The 14,762-nt window shown below is 38.5% G+C and overlaps 1 protein-coding gene across 2 annotated transcripts in view; it reads right to left on the bottom strand.

Moving 5' to 3' along the window:
- Nucleotides 1-344: 344 nt before the first annotated feature.
- Nucleotides 345-14,762, bottom strand: part of LOC131036112 (uncharacterized) — a 73,132-nt gene continuing 58,714 nt past the window's right edge. The window contains exons 4-6 of one of the 2 annotated variants that reach the window (XM_057967927.2): nt 5,732-5,869; nt 5,541-5,612; nt 345-965 (exon numbers count right to left, since the gene is read on the bottom strand). In XM_057967927.2, the coding sequence (XP_057823910.2) occupies nt 863-965; nt 5,541-5,612; nt 5,732-5,869 (313 nt within the window). In that variant the 3' untranslated portion in view covers nt 345-862. The remainder of the gene's footprint in view (nt 966-5,540; nt 5,613-5,731; nt 5,870-14,762) is intronic. The other variant, XM_057967926.2, reaches the window with a different exon arrangement.

Consider the following 14,762-nt stretch of genomic DNA (forward strand, 5'->3'; position numbering starts at 1 on the left):
CATCCCACTCTAGGCCATGTCAACAGATACGTTTAAGGTGAACATTTAGAAGCAATATGTGGTTCTTATCCCTCTACTAAGGACCTTCATCCCTTTGAGGGAATACAGAGCCTACTACTCCTAGGGATGACAAATTTTCAAACTGTGCATTACTATTTCATGAGCCTGTGGCATCCAGCTAAGAATTAAGATGCAGAGTCCCACTCAAATTTGGAATTGAATAATTCTTGGTCAGGTATGTTTGGAGAATGCTAAATGATTCTCCTTCGCTAGCTTGGCTGCCCTGATGCCTACTTTTGTTATTATTTTTATCTTTTCATTATTACGATTTTAACAAGAAAAAATCAATAAAATCAATTGTGCCAATTCGATAATTTATATTCTTTCTCGGGTGTGCCTTATATGGTCTTTATGGGGTGTGATTTCTTTCAATCCACTTCTGTGTACAATAAGCATAACTATTCTTTTAATTTAAGAGTAATATTAGGCACCTTTAAAATCTAGAAAGAAAATCAAAGGCCTAATTGAAGACAAATTAGTCCACCAAGCAACAATAGCAAGATTGTGCTATTAGCCTTGCAACAACTCTTGTGCAATTGGAAGCATCATATCATGCAAATTTCCTTCCTCCTACAAATGTCATACTTGCTCCAGTACCTTTCTGTCATAAAATAGACAACTAATCCACGATGACTTGTCAGAACAGAAGGGAAACAAACAAACATCATAAAAGCACTACAGTCCTAACAGGATATAAGCTTGCTGAACATATATGCATTTCACCTTTCGCATTTGCACAAGTACAAGATGCTAACAACTGTATGGCTGACTTTGAGTTTGTGGACAACTTATATTAAACAATTTAAATTTTCCATACTTTGGATTTGACTTTTGAAGATGCCTTTCTTTCTTTCCAGTTACCCCAGCGTTTTCCACCAAAAACCAATTGCTTGATCCCTATATATCTGTTACAAGTAATTCAGAGAAAAATCAACAAAACTCGTTCTATCACTGTACTCCCACAATGTGAATTACTTGTGAAAATTAAAAAAAATTGTAAAAATCATTAATGCACATTAAGTGCACAGCAAAATGTAAAGAAGAAAAAATTGATAAACACTGCTAACTATGAAATATATACCACACGAACAGCATAAGGAAATTTGTGACATGAAAAGGTATAAAACTATAATTTTGGCCCCAAGTCAGTCATCTCCATATTGTCCTTTCAAAGGAGATTTTTTATTTTATTTATTCGAATACATGAGGGCAAAGACCAATTGGAAACAACATTCTCTCAATAAAATATTGTAGAAAGAACATAACTGTATAGAAAATACAAAGTATGCTTCAGTTCACTAAACAATAGCCCTGCTTTCTGTTCACACAATAAAATTTGAAGGGATAAAATAAATCCCTGTGCTTAAAATTGTTTTCTAAGTGTTCAAAGCGTCCACATCCAAAAATATTTGCATATTCATATTTCAATTCATAAATACTACCAACATAATGATGAATGGAACTAATTGGTAAGATATTAAAAAAATACACAAAAACAAGGAGTAATGAAGAAACTAGGAAAATAAAGTCAATAATTAAAAAATAGATATTTAAATGAAAATCAAGAACAAATCAGCGTACTGCTTGAAATTGCAACTAATTGCAACTCTATAAGCTGCCTTATTTTTTTAGCCCAAGTTTTTGAAATAAAGAAACACATTTGCACAAAAAAACAGTGAAAGATTCTGTAAAGATGTTTGTGGGGTCAGAGAAAGATCCAACAAACTATACTTAAAGTAATTTAACAAATAATAGTTGCTTGAAGTTAGATCCATATTATAGAACTGTTGATCCATTAGTGGGCCTCAAAATAGCCTGAGAAGCCACCAAATACAATAGCATGATAGAACAACAGAGGATCGCCATCTTCCAGTAGAATTATGATAGGGTCAGTGGATCCAGGACTAATTATAGAAGTGAGGCAGTTATGGAGCACTTAGAGTAATCGTTATTCTTTACTACTGGTGATAGAACAACAGAGGAACGCCATCTTCCAGTAGAATTATGATAGGGTCAGTGGATCCAGGACTAATTATAGAAGTGAGGCTCTTATGGAGCACTTAGAGTAATCGTTATTCTTTACTACTGGTGTTGTGAGGGAAGAATATGAATGGCATAACTTAAGGATCATATGTCACCTAGGTGTAACATGGGTTGCATTCTAACTCTTCTATAACAGTTTGTAACTTTGTTCTATTGTGATGTGTTAAGTGTTTCTCTAGGTATGAAAAGCATAGCTGTTGGCAAATATTTCTTCTATGAGGAAAGTTAACATTCTTTATGGATGAAACTTAAGCCATAAAATTGCATCTAACAAAATGCTATACAGGAGAAATCAATGTATTATAAACTAAAGTACTGTCCACTAGGAGAACCTAAAGATGAAAGAATGATAGGTAGATCATTTTGAAGTTCATTTGATAATTTATTACATTAATTTGGAGCTTATCTCCGACTAGAGTAGTCCTAGGTATACATGGCCCTTGAGTTGGATGATCAATGTATGTTCAATGACCTAGCTGATCCCCTTGCCCATGCTTAGAATTTTCATTTATATTTAGCTCTACAATTGATGTGTTATAATATTTTTGCCTTCGGGGTTGACCCCGCAGTCCAACGGCATGTTGCATCCCACTGTTGATAGTGGGTCTCAGGTTCGAGTCTCTGCCCGTTCGTTGGTTTCCGCATTGGTGTCCGCCCGTTTGTACCCTGCTCTATGCCTGGACTTCCGTGCTTTTCATGTCCCCTTTCTAGAGTGGACATCGGAGACGGAGGAGTTGGCCTATCATTGGAGTCTCGTAGGCTAGCAAAGGTTGATTGGGACTCATTCAGTGCATATAGTGATTGGATTTTGGCTTTACAGGCAGTTTGGAGCCAGTTTGGAGCAGTTCCTAGATTTTAGGGGGTATCCCTAAATTTTAGGAGGTCGTGACAGTTGCCGGTCGTGAGGTTATTCATGACCTTTTAGATGGTTTCAGTTTCAGGAGATTTGGGTGTGTTTCCTAGTTTCTAGGAGCATCCCTAGATTTTAGGGATGAGACTGCCAGTTGATCCATGATTTCCGACTTCAGTCACAGACAGGTGGCAAATTCCGTTTCAGGTTTTTGGAGTCATTTGAGCCTTCTACAGCTATTTGGGATATATTTTTAATATATTTAAATATTTCTTAAGTTAGCGTTTAATTATTTAAATAAGGCTATGTTTATAGCCATTTTGGAGTGATAAGGGGTTTTTGGCCTCATCTGGATGCGTATCCCTTGGTGTGATAGCTCGTTGGAAAGGTCTTGGACTTTTCTAAATATTTCTCTTTTGACTCAGATCCTTTCGGTGAACGGATTTCTTTATATTTGAAAAAAGGTCATTTTCTATGCACTTGACAACTTAAAATGAGAAATATAACATTTTAACCCTAAACGCCCCATTGAGTCACTTTTAGGGTTTGAGCTTAGTGGGAAGGTGTTATAAGGAAGTTGAGACCTAATTCTTATTATCTTTTACACATTTTACATCTTGGATTTGAGATTTGGCTCTGGAAGAGCTTTTCAGCATCTGGGACGCCAACCCCAATGCCTTGCCTGTTTGGGACGTAGCCCCCAATACAGTGGTTTGGATTTGTTTGCAGCTATTAGCATCTTGGAGATTGTACGGCATTCTTTCTGGAGGTTCAGCAATTCTGACAGAGTTCAGCGTGGGGTTTGGGGTTTCTAACCAGTTGGGTGTACTTGGCAGCCGTACGGCTGTACCTGGCAGCCACTTTCCTTCCCACGTGCAGCACTTGGAGGGCTGGAATCTTGCCACAACTTCATTCCTAGTTATGTTACTCTTTCAGCATCCAGGTTGGAATTATTCCTGATTGTAATCTTCCTGAAATTATTGGAAATCTTCATCTGGTCAAATATTTGATTTTATATTCAGAAATCTGCCTTGAATCGAATTTGTTTTGGCTGTATATGAACTTCATTTTCAGTACTTTGTTCATGTACTTGTACTTCATTATTTACTTGTTGAAAAATCATCAAAATACAAAAAGAATTCAACCCTTCTGCAACTTCTGTCTATTTCTGAAAGAAAATATTAATAAGCAGGAAAAATCAATTTAAATAAATAAAAATTACAGCAGATTGGTAAAAGAGATCCATCAGGGATCTTTCAGTGCTGCTCTCCAATCTGGCGATAGGAGTTAATGCCTCACGTTGTTTCGCGGTTCCTGTTCTGTCTACGGTGCTGACTAAGGACCCCGAGGTGTTTAGGCCTCATCTGTGTTGGCAAGACTGACCCGTGGCTGATGGTTGGCAGATTGGCTTGAAACAAATGGAGCGATAAGGAGCTGAAATGGAGTGATAAGGAGAATGGAGCGATAAGGAGATGGACTGGAGGTATAAGGAGGGGAGACATTGGGAGAGATGTTGTGGAGAGATAAGGAGCGGGAGATATAAGGAGTATGTTGGAGAAGATAAAAGGAGTGGAGAGATAAGGCATGCTTGGAGTGATAAGGTGAAAAATGATTTCAGAGATCACATACGGAGGTGTTAACCTCATCATGCAAGACAATGTACTCGGGGATGGGGTCCCCCTCTGTGGCCCCACTGGTTCATAGCTCCAGTCAAAAGCGATTACCGAGCAAAAAAAATATATATATATTTTTGCCTTCAACTCAGAGTCCATTTCTATCTGCAAAGGGAGTGGAGAACATTAAAATGCAAAAGCATGAATTGGCCTAGCAACTGGATTATCTATTTCATAAACAAGCTAAGCTAAGCTGTAAGATACATGACAAACATTATGATTTTTTTTTATGACTTCACCAATCCTCAAAAGAACATGTCAAGTACAAATATGTACAAAATTTACATGAAAATTTTTGACACAATTCCATAGAGTGGAAATCCATTAATTAGACAAAAAAAATAGCCATCACATGATGATGATACAAACAATAATCAAACTAGTAATCATAACAGATGAAAATATCAACTCTGGAGCTGGAAAGGACTTCCCAACTCATTAATCTTTCACTCAGTGGAAAAAAATATGATTTTTGATGCGATGAAAACAGCACCCAAAACTAGAGCAAAAATGACAAAAAATGTAGTCTTTTTTGACCCTTTAATTGATTTCCCTTCACCAGGCAGATCAATGCCCAAATATTCAGAAGTACTAATTTGACTAGGCATTGACTCGTAAGTTTTTGCAGTCAATTCTGAATCCTCTGACCATGCCTATTCCCACTAAGTACTAATTGTGCTTCTCTATGCATCTGGAGCTCCTTACCCAGATTAACAAGATTTTATCAATATATAACAAGCATATGATCTACAGCCATAAGACATTCAATAAAGCTTCTAGCAAGGCTTTAAACAGTAAAAAAGAAGTTCAAACATAAGTGTTGTAAAAAAATATGAACCATGCAAGTTTTCATACGGAAGATCCAAAAATTGAAACCATATGCAAAGACTGAGCAAGAAAGGTGAAAAAATTACTCTGAGCTCAAAGATCTAAGAGTGTTAATTAACACATCCAAAGTCAACGGATCAGAATTTCCTATATCGACCCTGCACACACATACGACAACTTAAACTACTAACTCAGTACATGGGCATTCATTAATTCAATAAAAACTATAAAACTGATAGAAAACAAATTGTCTTGTAATGAGAAATGAATTTCTTACCAAATCCTTGCCAACTTGTCCTGAATCTCTATATCCCCAATGTTTTCAAAGGTAATTCTTTCATCCGTGTTCTTATTTGCTTGCTCAATATCATAACTTGGCTGCCTATCTACTGGCAATTCTGTCAACTGCAAAAATCTGTGTTCTATAAGATAAGCTGAAAATGATGTAAAAATATTAACAATGCATCACACCTGAATCAAAATACTAATAATAATTTGAATCTCGGAACCAGTGGCTATCATAAGGCCATATAAAACATCATGTGCACGTTGCACGGTAGTGAGTCACAGTAGTTTGCATAGATCAAAAAAAACAAAATGGCAAAACAAAAGGTTGAACTGGAAAACAAAAAAGGATTTTGTACAAACCTGCATTAAACTATGGACAACAATCTGCACTGCCATTTGTTTGTCTTCTGACACAACTTAATATAGAATGGTCCATATTGCAAGCACCACAGAATACAAGTAGGATCTCTATACACCAACATCAGGTGCACTTCAAGAGATACGAGCAGAACCATGAAAAAGCGTGCAGACTGCATTATCTGATGTTGTGATGCCAAGGTCCATGTTGATGCCTTTGCTTGATTTAATGACTACTACAAATATTCTTGCGGGGGTATATATGACAATGGAAAATCCCCTCTCCTTTGCTGTATAAAATGCATGTACAGATGGGTAGAAGTTGCATGAGAAAAGAAAATAATTATGGTAAATGAAATAGTGGATCTTCAATGTGTAACCATCGTCTTTTCAACAATTACTAAACTAATGTTGGAGTCAAGAGCAAGGCTGGTGTCATCCAATGCCAAGTTGGAGTATTTGCTTAGGCAACTTGAATGATGATGCTAATGCATCTTGCAAAAATAATCATGTTCCATCATCTAAATGTTAACACTCCTTATGGTACAATGGCCCCCTATTTTGTCAATTTATCTAACCAAGATCTCTAATCAATATAGTTTGCTTCTTAAAACACGTAATTTGCTCTTCTCTAAGTTGTGTAGTCCTTTCATACTTCATTTGTAGCAATAGAGAAGACTGATCCAAGAGGATTTGTGACTTTGATCTACTCACGGTGTGTTAGTGTAGGTTTTTTATTTTACTTATGTTCAGGGGTATTTATTTATCCGTACACATCATTAAGCTTGCTTAGGTTATTAGGAGTGGTTAATATGAGGACACGTGGTGAAATGCTTCAGCTACATGTGTCACTCTCTCTCCCACACATGGGTAGTTGAGTTACACGCCCTCTTTTGGCTTCATGTGCCACCTCTCATAACCACTATTTTATCCTTACTTGAGTAGGTTATGGGGCAGTTGGGTTTCTCACTATCTTTTAGCTTTATGTGCAACCTTTCATAACTCCTTTTCTATCTTCATCTAAGGAGGTTATGCCACATGTTTTGGCATTTACCAAGTAGGTAAAACCTCCCACCTTTATGGGAAGTAGGAGTTAATGCACCTCTTGGATGTGTATGCCCTTATTTTGCTATATATACAACACTCTCCTCTCACCTTCACAAGTTCAGTGATAGCTCGATGAAAATAACGAGAGTATTCTACAATTTCTCTTGCTTTGTCTCTATTTTTCCCTCATTCCATATTTCTCTTCATTCGACTATTTTGATTTTAATCATCTGACGAGTGGAGTTGCATGTGATCTACAAATGGCATCAGATCCTAGCTCGATATCTTGCTTCTTGCAAAATCTAATATGGTATCAAAGTCGTATTGTCTGCTATAGCTCATTGTAATTTTTGACTTTTTTAAGAGACTTGAGACTAATAGATAGATAATATTTTTCCTCAAAAACCCAATATGCTCTTCTCCTAGATCCTTGTATGACCTAGAGAATCAAAAAAAAATGAAGGAAAAATATGCATTTGCTCAACCTTAACCTCTTTTTTATGTACATTTGTTGTCGGAGGTTCAATATCCTCAACCTGTTTATTGTCTGTATCCACATCAATAACCTCTACATCTGGAATGTTTTGTTCTGGTTATCCTGCTTATCATGCACAACTTCAATGTTATCTACCAGTTTCTCTATATTATGTACAGGTGATACTGGGGAGGAATATCCTCTGTTAGTTTCTGTTCCAAAACCAGTGAATCCAAACATAGTATACCTTTCCTTTTACCATCAACTGAGATGTCTTGAATACCAGACTTAGGAGGGAATACCGGTAGAGTAAAGAAATTGGGTTTATCTACAAAGAATTTTACCCATGCCTCATGGGTCTCCTTTAACTATTTCATTTACTCTACCTACCATTAGACTCACATGTCGGTGTCTACTCCGGAAAATTGTTTTATTTGCATATTCCAGACAGTGCTGCAACTCCTCATCAGTTATTGCACCACAAGCAGTCAATAACTCATGCATCTTTATATATTTATCCTCTTCAACTGCAGACAATCTCCTAGCATCTAGCTTATTGTACAAATCTCCCAGTATTTGTTTTTCAATCTCAAGTAATGCCTTCTTATATATATCTAAGTATAACAAAACTGCTTCCTCAATCTCCATTTGTTCCTTATCATCCATATGTACATAGTAATGCTGGATATTACTCAAAATTTCATCTTTAGTTATTTGATCAATAAATTCAGCAATTGAGAGAGGAGGAATGACTTCAATACTCTTACCGGATTCGAGAGCCATGTCTATATCTGATTTCTTCTTCTTGCCGAGAGTAGAAGTAGACTCTTTAATCGGTTTCCTCTTCTCTGTGGGTTTCCTCTCCTTCAAAATTTTCTTTGGGGCTGCTGTAGGGGTGACCTTTACTTTTTGTTTCTTTCCTTCCTCAGGCTTCTTCCTCTGTATCCTGATGTAAGTCTTGGGAATCTTTGAGGGCACAACATCAGTATCAAAACCGGATTCAACAGGGGCAATAGAAGTTTCCGGTTTCTTCCTCTTCTATACAGCCTTGCCGGCTATTGCTGTAGGTGGAGTCTGAACTGCTGCCGGAGATGAGACTTCTGCTAGTCCTATGATCTGTTTGATTTCAGAGAACACAACTTCCCCAACCTTCTTGATTTTTCCTTCCCTCTTCTTCTTGCTAAAACCTATCTGAACTTCGAATTCCTTTTGCTTTGTTGTCCCAAAGGTTTTCTCAACTTCATCAACCGGGGCATCAATAAGAGTCTTGGCATATAAGTCCAAGATCTCAGCATCAACCTCATAGCCCATCTCAATGATCCAAACCTTTCGTGGTTGCATTGCCTCCATCAATGTTTCATCCTTCTTCACCATAAAGCAGTTTTCGTAGAGTATTTATCAACAATATGCTTAGGCACTCTTTCTCTTTTCTTCATTGTCTTCTGAAATGATTTGAAATAACCCCATAAAATGGAGTCCCTCTCTTTGTCCTGTCCCAAGCCTCTTATAGCATTTTTTATTTGTTTCTGTGAGATTTTGTCAAGATCAAGAGCTCAATGAAATGTACAAAATAGAGACATAATATGGGACAAGAATAAACTGTATTCTCATCAATAGAAAATGATCAATAATAACAATTCAATAGTTGTTTCATACAATGTAGATGAGCTTGCTTATATAGGCAAGGCTAGGGATATGTGAGCACACAAACATGACATGTGGCTCAATAAGAAACAAGGGTAGGTAGGAAATAGGTGTGGGTAGGTAGGAGAAATAATATAATAGTCCACATGAGGTGGATCACCCACTGAATGTGGAGTGTATCAACAAGAGTGGAGTGTAACAACAAGATCAACACCATAAGAGGTGGAATTTCTCCTACACACACTATCCCAATGTGGCACAAACACCCAAGTGTCTCATACCCAAACTACTATGAAATGCATTATCCTAAGTAAACTTAAGTAAGTGTAATAATATCCATGATGAATAATTATTTACACCAACACCCCCCCTTAAGTGCAACTTAGGGGAATGCACTTAAGTCTACAATGCAACTAAGCAATGCAAGATGGGTCCCGGCTACGAGGCCATGTTAGGTACCCATGTACAAATGCAAATGCATGCAAACCAATGCAATGAAATCTCTCACAAAGTGGGGAAAGAGAGAAAAACCCAATTGGGAAAAACCCTCCCCAAAAAGAGAGATGAAAGCTATACAAAAAACTCTCAAAGAAGTATGTGAGGAACAAAACCCCACGTGAGGAAGAAGTCCCCCCCATATGAGAGAAGAAGAGAAGTCAAACTGTGACCCCCCCTCAATGGAGAATCTGCACCAATGATAGAAGCTCGATGTATGAAGAAACTACTCCACGAACGTCGAACAACATTCCTCCCCTTAGGAAGAAACAAAACCAAAGGTGTATCCATGAAGTCTCCCCAAGCATGAAGGGAAGATGTATGAAGAAAACTCATGATGAATGGAATCTCTGAAAACTGCTCAAATGTCCCCATGTCGATGCTGAAAGATACCCCCTCCAAAGGTGGTAAACTGTGCCACACTGCTGAAAAAGGCACTCCAAGATCTAGTGGAGATGGATGTAGAACATGTCCCAAAGACTCACATGTCTCCTCAAAACATAAAGAGACCTCCTCCAACTGCTGTACATAAGTATCCACAATCATGTCAACCTCGAAAGAATGATCATGTAGAGAATGAACAAGAGGGTTAGAGTGTTCCCTCGCAACAATCGAAGAAGGATCACCTTCATCAAAGAGAAGATGAATGTCATCAATGATGTCTCCCAAATTTGCAATGTAGGATTCCACAAACAAACCTGCAATGTCTGTCAAGTAATCATCCCATGAATCTAAAGCTGGAAGACAATGAATATCCTGCTGCACTGAATCACATGAAGGCAAAACTATCGCACTATCCACATCATCAGGTGCAATAGGTGATGTGATATCAATATGAGGAGATGAAATACAAGACTCAAGAATGGGGTCACATGTGTGAATCCCCATGTTCAAGTACCCAAAGTTCTCCTCAAAATCTGAACCATCACAAGAAGTGTGATCATAATGTGTAGGATCATCAAATGTGAAATCATCATCATCAACAAAATCTGAAAAGGAGTATAACCGAGATGCATGATCAACCACCCCAGTCGCAATGATAGCTCTAGTCTCCAAGTCTCTAATGAAAACTGAGTCAGGTGTGAACTCCACAACTCTCTTAGTTGTGCCATGTGTGATTTGATAGATAGAAAGGAGATTGTTTGTCAAGTGGGGTACACACAACACATCATTGAAGGAGTTATCCCCAATGTCAATAGATACTTTCCCAATCACATCCATGTATGTATGATTGCCCATCAAAATCTGTGGCATGGTGCAAGGCTCAAATGTAGAGAACATAGACTGCGAAGATGCCATATGATGAGAAGCCCCTGAATCTAGAAGCCATCTCTCTGAATCATGACTGATAGTAGCACATAGAGCTTTTCCTTTTCTTGTTCCAAAAGAGTGAGTCTTTCCACTTGTAGAAGCCATGAATGCTTGCCCTTTTCCTTTTGAATGTGAGGAAGTGGAAGTTGATGAATCATCCTTCTTGTACACTTTAGGCAAATCAATGTTATGCTTTTTGATGATATGTGTGAGCTCATCAATCTTCTTAGAATGGCAACGATGCTCCTCATGACCAATCTTTTTACAATAAGCACAAGTAGGTCTCTCCCTCTTTGGTGAGTTATCTCTCTTGGAAGAGGATGAATCTCCTTGTTGTGGAGAAGATGGTGCTTTTTCTTTAGGCTTTGATTGTCACTTCTTCTTGTTTGAATTGTCCTTTCCTTGATTTCCTTTGTTCCCTTGATTTGCCACTAATGCTTGAGACTTAGAAGCCTTAAGAATGCCCATGCTTATCAACTTAGTTTGTTCCATCATCAACATTTCATTGAAAGCATCAAATGTAGGCATTGTGTAGCTTGAACCCATTGTCATCCTATGGGTTTGGAAACTAGAAACAAATGCTGCATATTCTTGTGGAAGCTTGCCTATCAAGTTGAATATCAATTGAGTATCCTTCTTATCAATGCCACAATCTTTGAGTTGTGCCCTCAACTCATTTGCCTTAGTGACATAATCTTGTATAGTATCAAAGTTCTTGGGATCTAACATGGTGAGATCACTATCAATTTGATATCCCCTAATCTCATCAACTTGACCATACAAGTCTTGAAACTTTTGCCAAGCATCCTTGATTAAAGTACATTTCTCAATATGAAAAATGAGATCCTTTGATACATACTTTCTTAAGGTACCAATTGCCATGATATTTTTAGTGAGCCAATCTAAGTGACCAACTGGATCAACCTTAGGATCAGCTGGAGCAACAATAGTTCCATCAATGTAATGAGTGAGTCCTTTTTCCATAAGTTTACTCCATGCATCAATTTTCCAAGTAGCATAATTATGAGGAGTTAAGAGAGGAAACTTAGAAGAACCCATAGCAGCAAAAAGGAAGGATCACAAGAGCAAAAAAGCACAAGAGACACCCCCCCAAATTCACTCAATCAAAGTACCCCCCCAAAGTGATGATTTTGGCACTTTATACTTAGTGCGATTACAATGAGCCACTTGCAAAACAAGGCAAAGTGGACTTATGATGCAAATTTTACAACTTCTCAAATGAGATACAAGAGACTTCAATCAATAGTGCAATAAATCTAACTGAGATTCAAGCAAATATACAAGTACCAAGAGAGCCAAGAATGGCCAAAATCTAAAAGTACAATTTCTACTTACAATGGCATCAATCTGATAGCATCATGTGAAAGTAGACGAAAAAATACACACTTTCAAAAAAAAATGGCACCTGAAAAGGAGGTTGTATGACCCCAAACGAAGCCTCTGAAGTTGCAAAAACTGAGATTACTCAGGTACAGTCACCAAAAACTGCATTTTCTGAAAAACCCGTGCATCAAAATCAAAAAATTTCTTCACCACTGCGGAGAGCACGAAATTCTAGCCCATTTCAAAAAAAATTGCACCGAAAAAGGAGCAAAAATGAGCAAGTTATGGCCATTTGAAGTTGAACTGCAAAATCAAAAATGCAAATGAGAGGGACCTGCCAAATTTTTGAAAACTGCTGACGTGGCGCTAACATCAGCAAGTCACTGGGTTAAATTTGACGACCGTATGACCGTCGCAAAAACTTCGCCTATCTGTTGATTGGGTGTCCGTACTGTACGGACAACTGACTGTATATGTGACTATGTGTACAGAAGTCTATGTGGCGCTGTGTACGGATTGCTGACTGTGTGTACGAATTAATCCGCGCGCCAGTGGCCGCCTGCCACGTGGCGGACGCGGGATTTGCCGGTCTGGGTGACGTGGCACGGAGGCCGGCGGGCGGTGACCGGAGGTCTCTGCCGGCGGCAGTCGGCGTCGCCAGAGGCGGAGGTAGCAAGTGCCGAAGGTAGGTTGACACAGCCGTCGGGAGGACGGAAGCCGAGGCGACTGACACAGAGTCCGGTAGGAGACGGGCGCGGGCGACGGCGTGTGGACAGTACGGCGTCGGCAGCGTACACAAGTCCGGACCTGCAGAGTTCAGCGGCAGGTACGGGTGTGCAGACCTGCAGTATGGGGTCACGGGGGGGGGGGGGTCTGCGGACCCCCCAAAAAAGAACTTTTTTTATTTTTTTTATTTTTTTTTATTTTTTTTTTAAAGATTTTTCAGAAAAATGAAAAAAAAAAAAAATTCGAAAAATATAAAATTTTTTCGAAATCCGTACGATTATAGCAAAATTGGAGAAAAAAAAATTTCTCACCAAAATAGGCCGACTTTATAACCAAAATTCATGGAAACGGCCTTCTGGACGCAATGGCGGGGTCGGATCTGGTCTAGGACGCCTCCAAAAGATGTTGCTCCTCAAATCTGCCTCTTGACGTCGCAATAATGCCTTTTCAAGACGAATCAATGAAGCCCCAATGGCTCTAATACCATGTGAGATTTTGCCAAGATCAAGAGCTCAATGAAATGTACAAAATAGAGACATAATATGGGACAAGAATAAACTGTATTCTCATCAATAGAAAATGATCAATAATAACAATTCAACAGTTGTTTCATACAATGTAGATGAGCTTGCTTATATAGGCAAGGCTAGGGATATGTGAGCACACAAACATGACATGTGGCTCAATAAGAAACAAGGGTAGGTAGGAAATAGGTGTGGGTAGGTAGGAGAAATAATATAATAGTCCACATGAGGTGGATCACCCACTGAATGTGGAGTGTATCAACAAGAGTGGAGTGTAACAACAAGATCAACACCATAAGAGGTGGAATTTCTCCTACACACACTATCCCAATGTGGCACAAACACCCAAGTGTCTCATACCCAAACTACTATGAAATGCATTATCCTAAGTAAACTTAAGTGTAATAATATCCATGATGAATAATTATTTACACCAACAGTTTCCCTACCGGCATATCAAATGCCCATTGTGTTTTACCCGATCCCGGTAACTCATTCAGAAAGAAAAGCATCAAGCAAACAAGAAGGTTGCCATTCCGGAAAACACCTTTCTTCTTACCCTTAATCTTCCCTAGGTTTAAAATTAGCTCTTCACACATCCATTGACAAAGATCATACCTATCATTTTCTTTGACCATCTTATGAGCAGAGTAAATGCATGAACTGGAAACAGAGTTCAATCGGTTTGACTGGGTTACCTTGTAACCGATGATCATACTTGCAAATTGAACAGCTTTGTCTCTGATAGTGCTTATCCTCATTGACCGGTTGTCAAAAGTTGCACCAATTAACTTCTCCACCTCATTGTTAGATATTTTCTTCTTTCTGGGAGTATGACCAGTCTAGGGCAAACCGGTGATTGCACGAATAGCCTTCTTGGTGATTTTGTAAGGTCGGTCTAGCCACATGAATTCCTCGTGGACACGGCTCAACACATACCGGATCATTTCATCTTCAAATTTTGACATCTCCAAAATGTCTGTGAAACCCTGATCCTTCAGAATTTGGAATTCCAGTTTCATCGATCCCTTCCTATCCAACAGATTTGTCATGTACATTGTTTTGATTTCAGCAAAACCTAAATCCTCCAGAGTGCA

This window comes from Cryptomeria japonica, chromosome 4 (genome assembly GCF_030272615.1).
Source record: "Cryptomeria japonica chromosome 4, Sugi_1.0, whole genome shotgun sequence".
Classification (NCBI taxonomy): Eukaryota; Viridiplantae; Streptophyta; class Pinopsida; order Cupressales; family Cupressaceae; genus Cryptomeria; species Cryptomeria japonica.